The following is a 13,981-nucleotide window of genomic DNA, read 5'->3' as shown; positions in this document are numbered from 1 at the left end:
TAGCTTAAATATTGGGTACACCCCTTAGCCTTACACATATGGCTATTTAAAATAGTTCCTTAAACTCTGAGAAAGTCAACCAAAGAGGGTTGTATTTACATCTTTATATTTTAAAATGTATATCTTTATTTCTATCATGCCTTTTTGAAAAAAAGAAATTGAGGAGGCTTCCAGCAAAATAAATGCATGCCAAAACTTAATAAAGAAAAAAGGAAAATGAGACACTATAAAGGAATTGTAGGAATTTACGTTGAAATACAAATTTGAGTCCCAGCTCTAGGCAGGTAGCATAAACTGTTGTTCTGCTACTAGTCCAGGTATGCACTAAAATTTAATGGAAAGCTAACATGTGAATTAAACAAAGAAAATCAATATATAAAACCTGTCTATTACTAAATTCCCACACTGAGTTTTATTTTAATATAAATTTAACTTATGTATCTTAACTAATATTTTGGTCTATTGCATTCTTTCAAATTGAGAAAAAAATAATCAAGGGAAAATTAGAAATGAATTTCAAAACTTCCTTTTATTCCCTAAAAATGGCACGCAGTAAGACTGCAATATAAAGTACACCAGGTGAAGCAAATTCTGAATAAAGGATGAACTAATTGAAGGAGACACGAGAGCATTCTGCAGTTCACAGCTATCAATGCAGGTGGCATGCCACAATGAGCTACATAAAGTGTCCTTTGCAGGCGGGTATATTGATTTCTCTGTGTCGATGATACTTCAGTTCATGAGCAATTGGTGCATCTGTTTCATGACAATTTCTTTGCTGTATGTACTGTTACTTGTTCTTAAGTAAACTTGCATTTGTATTGGAAGGGAAGGTCTCACAGTTTAGTCTATTTTCGTTGTACTTGCTACTGCCAAAAAGAGGGGATGTTAAGGGGCTGTAAAATAATTTTCTCCTTTCTTTCTTCTTATTCTGTGTTTATAAATTAAGTCTGGGACTAGTATTTGGGAGCTGGAAAATGGATTTCCCAAAGCATGGGGTGATGTTAATGGATAAAGTGAAAGGATAAGCTGCCCTGATCTACTGATTTCACACAAGCCACTTTGTTTTTTCATTCCATATCAACCAAAGGTCATGTGTCACCCTCATAGCTCACAGGAACTTTTGAAATATGAATGGTATAAAAATTACTTCATAAACCATATAAGTATTTAGAAAACATGCAGCGATTCCAAGATTTGTGTCATACTCAGTTACTTAGTTCTATTACTTAATGGGCTCTAAAATCAGCTTTAGAAGACAATTACTCAAATAGCCGAATGTTAATTGAATAACACATGCTAAAAAATTTAAAAGTCAGCAAACTGCACAGCACAGTTTTTATATATAATTAATGAAAAGAATGTAAAAATTGTGGAAATAAATAATATTGCAAATTTATCCAAATAATAATAGCATTTCAGAATGGGAAGGACCCTTAGCCATGATCATCTTCTCAGTTCAGCATCTTCTCCTCAGGACTCCTAGCATGGAGAATTTCATTTGAATTCTATCAGGAATTAAGAGGAAATTCACTAGTATCCAAGAGCCATGCTTTCCACTTTAGAACACCTCCAAATGTTAAAAACTGATTTCTGTATGTTGATCTCTGTTTTACCTTTTTTTTCTTCAAGTAATTTTATTGGGATTATAATGGTTTATAACATTGTGTAACTTCAGGTGTACATTATTGTTTATCAGTTCCTGAATACACTTCATTGTGCTCATCCCTAGTAGTCTAATTTTTATCCATGACCATACACATGGGCCCCTTTCTCCCTTTTGCCAATCCCCCAAGCCCCTTCCCCTCTGGTAACCACGAATCTGTTGTCTTTATCCATGTATTTGTTATCTTCCACATATGAGTGAAATCATGCAGTATTTGTCTTTCTGTCTCTGGCTTATTTCGCTTAACATCGCACCCTCCAGGTCCATCCATGTTGTTGCAAATGGGACAATTTAGTCCTTTTTTATGGCTGAGTAGTATTCCATTGTGTATATATATATATACATATATCTATATATATGTATATATATATATATATATAGATATAGATATATATCACATCTTCTTTATCCATTCCTCTGTAGAAGGGCACTTGGATTGTTTCCATATCCTGGCTATTGTGAATTGTGCTGCAATGAACATAGGAGTGCATAAATCTCTTTGGATCATTGATTTCAAGTTCTTTGGATAAATATCCAGTAGTGGGATAGCTGGATCGTATGGTGTTTCTATCTTTAACTTTTTGAGAAATCTCCATAATAAAACCACACATCTAGGAACAGTTAATCTTTAACAAAGGAGCCAGGAGCATACAATGGAGAAAGGAAAGTCTCTTCAATAAAGGGTGTTGGGAAAACTGGACAGCCACATGCAAAAGAATGAAAGTAGACCATTATCTTGCACCATACACAAAAATTAAGTCAAAATGGATTAAAGGTTTGAATGTAAGACCTGAAACCATAAAACTCCTAGAAGAAAATATAGTCAGTACACTCTTTGACATTGGTCTTAGCAACATCTTTTCGAATACCGTGTCTACTTGGGCAAGGGAAACAAAAGAAAAATTTAAAAAATGGGACTACATCAGACTAAAAAGCTTCTGCAAAGCAAAGGAAACCATGAAGAAAATGGAAAGACAGCCCACCAAGTGGGAGAAAATATTTGCAAGTCATTTATCAGACAAGGAGTTGATCTCCCAAATATATAAAGAACACGTGCAACTCAGCAACAACAACAACAACAAACAACCTGATCAAAAAATGGGCAGAGGAAATGAACAGACATTTTTCCAAGGAAGGTGTACAGATGGCCAAAAGACACATGAAAAGATGCTCAACGTCACTAATTATTAGGGAAATGCAAATAAAAACTACAATGAGATATCACCTTACACTGGTCAGAGTGGCTATAATTACCAAGACAAACAACAACAAACGTTGGAGAGGATGTGGAGAAAAGGGAATGCTCATACACTGCTGGTGGGAATGCAAACTGATGTTTTACCTTTTGAAGCAAGACTACTTTTTCTCTTGGCAGTTTTTCAAATATTTTAAGGTAGCTCGTAAGTGCCTCTACTAGGTGTTTATTCTACATCTGACTTTTATTTCTTTCTCTTTGAACTTCTTGGGAACTTCTTGGGATTATTTGGATTATAATTTTCTACTTATACGTTTATGGGCTCTTGATCCTTTGCAGATATGATTGTAATCCTTCTTTATCAATACAAATGAGAAAATACATGCAAAAGCAAATTAAACTATAGTGTTTTATAGAATGTGACCTAGGCTTATTCTGTGTTCTTCCTTGTTTTAACAGGTTTTAAAAACAGATCTAGAAAAGAAAAAGCAAACCATGGACAAACTCTGCTCACTCAACCAAGATCTTCTTTCAACACTGAAAAATACATCAGTAGCCCAAAAGATGGAAGCATGGCTCGACAGCTTTGCCCAGCGCTGGGATAATTTAGTCCAAAAACTTGAAAAGAGTTCAGCACAGGTTAGTGACACTAATTATCCCACAATAAATTATCCTTGAGAGTGTTGAAATTTGCATTAAGAGAGCAATACTATAACCCTACAAAGGTTGTCACTGGATTAGTCCTTGCTAAGTATTCAATTGAATAAAAACATGGTTATCTTGGTTGTCTTGATATTAGATAATGTGGGAGAGGTGGAGGATTGAGTGCTGATTGACTGAACTAGTTACTGCCTTAGAGTGTAATCCCTTCCAGTTCAATGGGAATGGGGGTCTGAGTGGCTTAGAGCAGTTGGAGAAAATGCTAGGGAAATGTGTCATCACAATCTAACCCCAAATCATACCTTCCTAGAACCATGAGGGCCATTAGTTGACTCCTACATTTTACATATGAGAAAAATGGAACTTAGGGAGGAAATGTCCAATGAAAGTTAGAAATAGGAGCAGAGCTAAGGCCCAGGTCCTATGATTTTACTAAAGACCTCTTTCTATTAGTGTAAGTGAGGATCTAATCATTACACTTTTTGCCACAGACTGTTGATTCATAAAATCACAAATGTGGCTCAGTTACACTAACACTATAGGCTGTAGATTAGGAAAATATCTAACCTACGCTTGTAGTGTCATAATGAGGTTTTATGTTAAGAATTTTAAAAGTTTTGGTAATTTAAAGAAAATGGGTTTGTGTGTGTGTGTGTGTGTGTGTGTGTGTGTGTGTGTTTTATTTTTGGTGAGGAAGATTGGCCCTGAGCTAACATTGGTTGCCCATCTTCACCTTTTTGCTTGAGGAAGATTGTCCCTGAGCTAAGATCTGTGCCAGTCTTTCTCTATTTTGTATGTAGGGTGCTGCCATAGTATGGCTTGATAATGGTGTATAGGTTTGTGCCTGGGATTCGAATTTGCGAACCCCAGGCCACCAAAGCAGAGCACACAAACTTGACTGCTATACCATTGGGCCAGCCCCAAGAAAATGGGAGTATTTTTAAAGTAGAAGCTTTTATTATCTGATATTGTTAGATGGTAGAATCGTGGATAATCATTCAAAATATTAACATTATGTATAATAGTATTTAACATATTCTGCCATACCATTTTGCATTGTAGAGACTAACTTTCACTAATTGGTCACAATTCATAGCTCAGTGCACCATGCACACATCTCTGTTAAAGCAGTGACCACACTCAATAGCTTTAGATGTGTATTTCCTCTGTTGTGAGATAGTGCAAGGAATTTTTTTTCTTGAGACTTGACATCTGTTAAGTAGCTCTTAGGAAATGTTTGTTGAAAGATGAAGAAATAAAGTTTGGAGTATTATTTCCAGAAGTATTGTTTAGATTTAAGCAAATATGACCAGCCAACATACATGATTTTCCATCACAGTTCAATCTTCCTTTTAACATCAAATTCATATTTAAATTGAAAATTTGAAGGAGTATAAATTGCAGTCATTTCCCATGCAATCATTGGGCAATAATAAAAATTTCACTTTTTATTGAATATGTATTTTAGCAGTTACTTGATCTACTAGTGATTTTACTACAGATCATGATTCCTCTTATTATATGTGATCTGGCCATGGCGACTTTGCGATACTGTTGGCGTCTATGTGATAAATACCTAAGGCATTAGAAAATTTGATACTTTTTAAACCAACGATGATATCATTCCAACATATACCCATTAATTCCGTAGACGCTGCTGGGAAATGATTAGCTACCATGTTGAGAAGGGTTGGCATTACTTTATAAAGAAAGTTGTTTTGAAATGCATCCCTTTAAAGTAATATATTTGTGGAGTTGTAACTTAACAGTAGGTCATATTCTCCTTCACTTGCATCATAAGTGGTGGTTTCCAAACTTGAGTCTGTGTAATCATCCCCTGGGAAACCGACTAAAATGCATAGTCCTAGACTCTGTGCTCTGAAAATCTCATTCAGTAGGCCAGTAATCTGCATGCGGTCTTTGATACAGTCTGCTGAGCATACTTTTAGAAAACATTGAATAAGCAAGAGAATGACATATGTGCCGATTCCCACATTCTGATTGTCCACAATGCTGCCTGAAATGGGCAGAATGGAGACCTTCCTAGCAACGCAGTGTTTAAATATGCTCATTCTCTTGGAATGAGACTACTTTCTGAAGAAAGTTGTGCATCTCATCAAAATGTGATTTGATTATGCTAGTTGGTAAGAAAAAACTTAGAAGCCTTATTTTTAATAGCCTAAAAGTTATGAGACCCCTACCTAGGACAACTTACTTAACCTCTTATTTTGGAACTTTTCTAAATCTGTAGGACCATACTAGCTTTGGTTCATATAGTTCTTTATAAAATGATGTCCAACATACATTACAACATATATCTGCTCTAGTTGCTCACTGGGATGTGATGAGGATAAAATAAAGTCATAAACCTGAAAGCATTTTGAGAAAAAAAAGATGCTCGTGAGATGCAAGGCATATTGTTTAGTGAATCTGGATTGCTTGTCGTGGTTCACTATGACGTCTTTTTGTTTTCATTTTCCAACAGTTATGCAGTCCTATATCAGATGAGAAACAGATAAATGGACTTATATTAGGCAAGTTGCTTCCTATAACACTAAGCTTGAGCCTTTGTTAAGCTCATGGCTCAGTTTTTGCTCACTGATTTTTCCCAGAATTTCACTACCATATGCCCAATCCAAGTCATTGCTGGGAGGTTTGGGGCTTTTAGGAAGATAGCTTCTTAGGAAGCTACCCAGGGAAAGAGAAATTAAAAGGAGATAGAGAGAGTGAATAAAGAAATAGTATCTTACAACTAAAAAAAGCCATTGATTTTCTTTCTTGAATGTCAGATTGAACTTGATCAAAATTACATAAGAATTCCAAGAATGTTGAGGGTAAGATTATGACTTTAAAGAACAAAACTCACTTGTATGCATATTTCCCAGCATGTTTGTGGAAAAAAAAATAAGTCCCATTACTGACATGATATACACAGTCTTTGGAAAATCCTTTTAAATGATTGGTATAAAGAATGAGCAAAGTTCTGGTAATGGTTAAAATCCAGTAGGATATAGGAATTGTGACTGAGATGACAAGGCATCTGATTGTGCTCATAGAAAGAACACTGTGTGCCCGAAAATTTGACTGCTATTCAGGTCAAAGCTTTGAGGGATTTTGACCTTATGAAACAGTAGCGTGGCAAAAGATCAAAACATGAAAAAAAATCAACTGTGAAGGCTGCTCTCTTACATTTCAAAGTCAAGTTTAGCTTGAATAATACCTGGACACAAGCTGAGGATGCTTAAATTGATGAGAAAGCAGCCTAAGAAAATAGAAATACCTTCTGTTTCCAAAAGTTAGAAAGAATAATAACCCTTGCTATGTGGATGCTCAAAATGACAAAAGAGAGCAAATGAATATACCCTGGGCTGACTTATTTAAATACTTAAATGACCCTCTGTTTCCTCCAAATTTTTTATAAATATGCTTCTTGAAATTTACAGTTATTTTTTTTCTAATTGCCGTGACCCTGATGAAATATTTTTATCTTGATTAGAATTAGGAAATATGATAGTCAAAAATTCATTATAGTTATACTTTAAACTTAAATGTAGTTTAAAAGATTTGAAACATTTCCCCCCATTTAACTGAAATCGTATATACTGTAGAAAGGGTATATTATTCATGTGCTTTATAATTTATTATGGTAATTTTTATTAAACTTGGCATCAGGTGTTTAGATATAAGAATATATCTAGATAAGTCCAAAAGTTCTGTGGTTTTGTGATTTTTTTTTAACAGAGTAAAATATCTTCTTTGTCGGGAACAAGGAACATTCTATGACTCATATAAGTTCATAGTTCTGATTCCTATTTTGTGAATGTTTTGCTATATTCCTAATGACCATTTTCATAATGTTCTGAGCTATAGCACAAGTATATTAAAGATAAATTTAATATATTCAGAATTTTCCTCTCCTTGAACATGAGAATACATGTTTAAGCTATGTATGTCTGTGTCTATATTCATGGATGCCCAAATAGAAAAACTGATCATTATTTATGTATATGTTTATTCTATATCATTTATGTCCTGCTGAGAGTTTTGAAACTCTTGCCATACATGAGTAATGTAAACTATGGTTGAAGATAATATGTTTTCATAATACACAAAATGAGATAGAGAGATGCAAAAGTACTAAGATGAAAATGTCTTTATGTGCCTTTCTTTTCTGAGTTCATTCTCATTTTTTAGAGATCCTATTTTTACTCTCCATAAAATGTTTTATATGCACATTCTAACTGTACCCATTCTCAAAGCATTATTTAGTAGACCTATTGATACATGAAATGTAGTTAAATTGGTTTGCCTCTCTTCTTTTTGCCAATGATTTTAATTAAAAATACTCTAAGGCCTTTCAGTTGACAACCCTTTTCATTGGTTCCTGAAGGCTCTCCAAGCCTGATTAGGCTGCTGCCAATTAAAAAAAAAATGAAATGGCTAGAATTAAAATAAAATTCCCTCACTTATTTTAGGTTTCTATCTTATTTAAATTCATGGACTAAGCATCTTGAATTTTAGAGCATTTTTTGGTTAATTGCTTAGGTTAAAGGTTTTATTAGAAAATTGTTAAGTTATAGCTCAAATAACTTTGGAAAGTAACTATCATTTTGCTACCTCCAACTAAAGCAGTTGTTTGAGAATGGGCTTTGTATAATAGTACAGTTGGTTTTAAGTTGTAAATTCATTGTCTACAACAACATAAAATGTTGTGGGCATTGAAAATTTCAGAGACTAGAGCTGAGTTAACTGTTGGATTCTCTCATTCCTTATTTATAAAACGAAAGGTTTGGGCTAGGAAGGTCTCTATAGTGTCCTTCCAGTTCTTATGTCTGTGATGTTTCTCTTTGCTTGAAATTTTGTATAAAGCACTGGAGTAATTAGTGAAGAGATTCCAATAGTCCCCACTATATTAATCTCAGAGTCAGCTGGAAGACGATAATGAAAATAAAATTCTCTTCCTATTCAACAAAGACTGACTTCCGAAATGATTACGTTTCACTCATTATGAGTATGTAATTAAAATGCCATGAAGATAAAATACTCAGCATCTATATGACAATCTATTATCGACTGACAATAAATGAAATAACATACAGAAAAATACAAGTTCTTTTCCTGAATGTTTACTTGATAATTTGCAGCCCTAGTTAAAGAATGTGTTTCATTACTTCATGTCAGATGGTATGTAGAGGAAGGTCAGGTAGATCAGAAACAATAAATTTCATTGCTTCTTGAATTTTTGCAGATGCAGTTAATTTACACAGTTGCTCAAATTCTGTGTTTAATATGTATTCTGAAGCCAACATGTATCCCTTCTTTTTGACAATTTTTACAGACGATAATTTGAAGTGAAGAATAAAATACATAAAATTTAACAGAGAGCTTGACAGAATAGACTTTCTTAACTATCATACAATATTTTATTTGAAATAGGAGAATGACTTATTTTATGCTATCTTTTGAGTATTGATTTTAATTGTGCCCATGACTCCAATGTCAGTATCTATTCAAGAAGTTATAAATATTCATTGCAACATTATTTACAATAGCCAAGATATGGAGAGAACCTAAATGTCCATCGATGGATGAATGGATAAAGAAACTGTGGTGTATATATACAGTGGAGTATGATTCAGCCTTAGAAAAAGATTGAAATCTTGCCATTTACAACAATATGGATGGACCTCGAGGGCATTATGCTAAGTAAAATGTCAGAGAAAGACAAATACCATATGATCTCGCTTATACGTGGAATCTAAAAAAATATATTTAAAAAAAACCCAAGCTCATAGATACAGAGAACAGATTGGTGGTTACCAGAGGTGAGGGGTGGGGAATGGGAGAAATGGGTGAACTGTTTTTGTTTTTAGTTTAAATAAATTGAATAAAAAGTTCTCTATTTGACATTAAAAAAGAGGTATTGCCTATCATCAGTGTCAAAACAGAATATTAAATTTTAATATTAAGATTTAGTTACCAGGCCACTTTCATGAACTTTTAGCACTCTATGTATGCTAGACTTAGGGGCAGTAATTCCTCTTCACTCATTCATGAGATAGAGCATTTTATATCCGTTTGATTAATAACCCAGCTTCCTTTGTGAGCAGTGATATTTTACCCCAGATTTCTCATAAAGGCTAGCATATACCTCCTTTCTGTTGCTTAGGGTTGTAAATACTTATACCATCAGATAGTTTGCCTTGTGCTACCATGCCTGTGGAGATGGTTTTAAGCCTGGCTACCAATTATCAGCTAAAGCTGTTGCTATGATTTTGCAGTATATTTTAAACTGTAGAAGTGCAATCCCTTCATACCCGTTAAAAATCAATGATCACTCTAAATGTGTGTATATACAAACAACACAATGAAAAATTTTGATTCACGGTTGTCAACATGATTATATTTTTTTTAAAAGTCAATTGTATTTCATTTGATTTTGCACAGATTTAATTATGGTTTATCAAGCACTAAAGGGCATGAAAAATTATGTTATTTGCAATTGTGTATATTTTCAATCTTCTTCTGACTTTATATATGTATGTGTGTGTATACAACCTCACACTCACCCAATTACATTACTTAAAGGAAAATTACCATTCAGAAATCTGAACAGGCATAGAAGCAAGTGAGCATAGCTGCTAAAAGTTGGCTGCAAGAACAATCAGACTTGGATTTATATCTCTGTTCTGCTACTTACAAGTTGTATCTGCCTGAAAATTTTACCTCTCTTATGTAAGATGGAATAATATTAGTGCTTACTCTCAGGGCTATTGTGAGATAATTACAGCTACCACTTGTTAAGCCTTTACTGTAGGTTCTGTTCTAAATATTTTAAATAAGATAATGAATGCGAAGCACTTAGCATAATGCCTGGAACATTTGAAGAGCTCCATAATTGGTAGCTATTATTACAATCATTAGTATTTTAATAATAACAAAAATGATAAGAAAAATTAGGTAACTAATTCTTTATAACTTGAATCACTTTTAGTAAGTTTCTTTAAATGGTCAAATAGTAGACTATCTCACAAGGCAAGAAGTAGAAATCTCTAAGCCAAAAGCACTTACAAAGAAAATAATATTTAAATAATTAAATAGAAATTAAAAGATGCAGTTAAGACTATAGGCCAAAATAAAAGAAAAATAAGAGCACCAACAAAGTTAATATCAAATGTAAGAACAGGTGGTAAATACAACTAGTTGCCCCTGAGAAACAGGAGACAGTGGTGGAAAAGAAAAGTTTCCTTTCATTGTATGCCCTTTTAATATGCTTAATATACATGTATTTCCTTTTAAAAATGTGCATTTTTAAACAAATAGAAGAGAAGACGGTAAGAAAAATTTCATTGTTTTAGAGTAGTTTGATTTTTCCAGACCTACCAAAATTATGCAACCTTATTGCAAGAAGATGTACACGCTAGAACAATCAAGAGACTGGACAAATGCTCTTTCAGTTTTTCTCACAATGGGAAAATGTAAATTTGGGAAATCAACATATGTAACCTTATGAGTAAGAAGATTCATGATAGGAAAATTCCTGAATTTTCTCTGAACATTTAAAAAAGATAGTGATTATTACTAATATGTATTGAGAGAATGCGTGTTGTGTTCAGACATTACATAATTTAATTCTTGTAACCAGGACCAGCTACATAATTTGTGGGGGCCAGTGAAAAATGAAAATGTAGGGCTTCTTATTCAAAAGTTAAGAATTTCAAGAGGGTGACAGCAGAGCACGAAACCACGCGTGAGGTCCTTCTGAGTGGGGGGACCTGGGTAACTATATAAGTTGCACACCCATGAAGCCAGCCCTGTTTGCATCACCCTTGTGAGAGATGTATTATTATTCCTATTTTAATATGAAGAAAAGAAATAAAAGCTCTGAGGGAGTAACCAACCTGCCCCAAATGTTACAGTATATGAATTATTGACCTGACATTTGAGAATTGAGGAGTCTCATTCACAGATCTTCACTTGTAATCACCTTAAGAGGAACTAGCTTCAAAACCTAAAGACAAATAATTCTAAACTAACTCTTTTCTATTTTTACTGGCTAATTAACTGACAGATCAAGGGAATAGTATTTAAAAGCAAGTATATTTTATTTTCCTGAGGACATTTGAAGTCATTTGAAATATACTCATAATCTAAATGAAGAAAGGTGACTGGATAAGAGTTTAGTTAGGTAGACTCAAAGTTTGTTGAATATAGCTCAACCCATATTATATTCTAATTTTGACCCTGCCCTGTTCAACATTTTAGTGAAGGCATTAAGTCATTCTTATCAGATTTTTAGTTGTCCTAATTTTAATATATTTAGATGACATAATTCCATAATTCCAAAGATAACATAGGAATGATAGACTTAATTTGGAAAGAAAAGTTTTGAAATTTTTCTCTGCTTACAAAAGCGACATTTTACAGAAAAAGTTTTATTGTAGAAAGTTGGAAAATAGAATCCAGTAATATGTAGCCCACAATAGGAATGATCTATGCTTTCTCTGCCAAAAAATAACTATCAATGTTTATATCTTGCATTGTAATGATAATGTAAACATTTTCCAATGACATCAAAAATATTTGAAACCTACAATACTCTATCATATGCATGTACTATAATTTATTTAAACTATCACCTACTGATATTAGGTTATTTCCATTATTTTACTGTTGTAAATGATCCCATGAACAGGGATAAATTTTATGTGCAGCCTATAGCCTCAAAATAAACTTAAGTGTGGGGCTGGCCCGGTAGCATAGAGGTTAGGTTCACCTGCTCTGCTCTGGCAGCCAGGAATTCATGGGTTTAGATCCTGGGTGTGGACCTACACACTGCGCATCAAGTCATGCTGTGGCAGCGTCCCACATGCAGAATGGAGGAAGACTGGTACAGATGTTAGCTCAGAGACAGTCTTCCTCAAGCAAAAAGAAGAAGATTGGCAACAGATGTTATCTCAGGACCAATCTTCCTCACCGAAATAAATAAATAAACTTGTGTTAAGATACTCGCTGAGGGAAATTTGCTTTTGTAACATTTGAAAAGAAACTTCCTTGATTGCTATATGTTCAGTGCACATAATTATTTTGCATACTTACATTTTTCACCTGGCCCTTGCCTTCTCTCACAATTGTTTGTGTGGTTGTCACTTTCACTAGTATACTGTAAGATCCCTAAAAATGGAGATTCCATTTTATTTCTGAATGTCCTGTAGTGATACATATTGAATACGTCTTGGAATTTAATTGGAACATTGTGATTCAGCTGCTGAGTAACTTAAACAATTTTAGATTGCTTTAATTGAATATGGTGTCCAAAGCCAGGAAACCTGGGTTTTGGAGCACCAATCAGATTAAATTTCATCCTAGCAAATACCTGGTATTGTAGAGCTTGGAAATAAGATTTATCAGAGTCATGATAATCAAGCTTCAGATCTTTAAGACTGTCAGGTAGAAACAAAACTTGTTCTGTGTTGGTCCAGGGTTCAAAACAAATTTTAAATGAATGAAGTCATAATAAGGTAGGCTTCTACTAGGTGTAAAGATCTTTGCCAATGGAAAATTTTGCTGCCATACTCAGGAAGGAGTTTTCTGCTTCTGGGAGTAGTGAATCCCATAATAAATAGGAGGTGATACTAAATGACCTCCATAATCCTTTCTGTCTTTATTTTTAATGATTCTAACACATAATTAAGTATTTACAGTCAATAACTAAAAACCATGGGGAAATTTAGTACACGACCAATTGTCTTTTATCCTAATTATATGGAGTAGGTATTGAAAGTAATTATTAATTTGTTGTATATAACAAATTATACCCTATATTTACAGTTCACTGCACAGTTGTTTTCTTATTTCTCCATCCCCAAGGAAATGAAGTAGTATTTTCAATTACCGTACAGTAATGATATTTAGTATAGAACAATGTCTTACTATTATTTATTACTATGTCTTACTATTATTTTATTATATATTATTTTATTATATATATATTTTATTATAAATGTCTTACTATTATTTTAGTAAGAATGATTTTTTTCTTTCTTTACTCTACCCTCCGTGGGCACATCTATCCAATTTCATAAAGGCATCAATGAGAAAATGTTATAAAATTACAGAAATTAATTTCACAGCCAAATATTCAGTAGCACAAATATTCCGTAACATTAGCTGTAACCGCAAAAAATAGCTTTGTATTTTCAGAACCTCTGCATTCTGGTGTCTGCACATATAAAATTAGAAATTTTCCATCTGAACAATATTCTCTTCAATCCATCATTGTATGCAAAAAAGTTTGCTCATGGTTAAAAAATACTATTCTGAAGAAATTAAATGCTCCTGGAATCCTACTTAAAAAATTACATTTTCTTTTTCATTAAAGGTAAACAATTTGATCAAGTAATGGTCACTTGCTGTTGAACGCAATTAGGTTTGAGGTTATATTTTAAGCATTTTAAAAA

At 33.5% G+C, this 13,981-nt stretch overlaps 1 protein-coding gene across 8 annotated transcripts in view; it reads left to right on the top strand.

Annotated features, from left to right (window-relative positions):
• DMD (dystrophin) overlaps positions 1-13,981 on the top strand; it is a 2,264,041-nt gene that overhangs the window by 918,630 nt on the left and 1,331,430 nt on the right. For all 8 annotated transcript variants that reach the window (XM_070604303.1, XM_070604310.1, XM_070604305.1 and 5 more), the window contains one exon: positions 3,321-3,500. In XM_070604303.1, the coding sequence (XP_070460404.1) occupies positions 3,321-3,500 (180 nt within the window). The remainder of the gene's footprint in view (positions 1-3,320; positions 3,501-13,981) is intronic.

This window comes from Equus przewalskii, chromosome X (assembly GCF_037783145.1).
Source record: "Equus przewalskii isolate Varuska chromosome X, EquPr2, whole genome shotgun sequence".
Taxonomy (NCBI): Eukaryota; Metazoa; Chordata; class Mammalia; order Perissodactyla; family Equidae; genus Equus; species Equus przewalskii.
The sequence above is the reverse complement of the archived record's forward strand: the minus strand, read 5'-3'. Positions and strand labels throughout refer to the sequence as shown.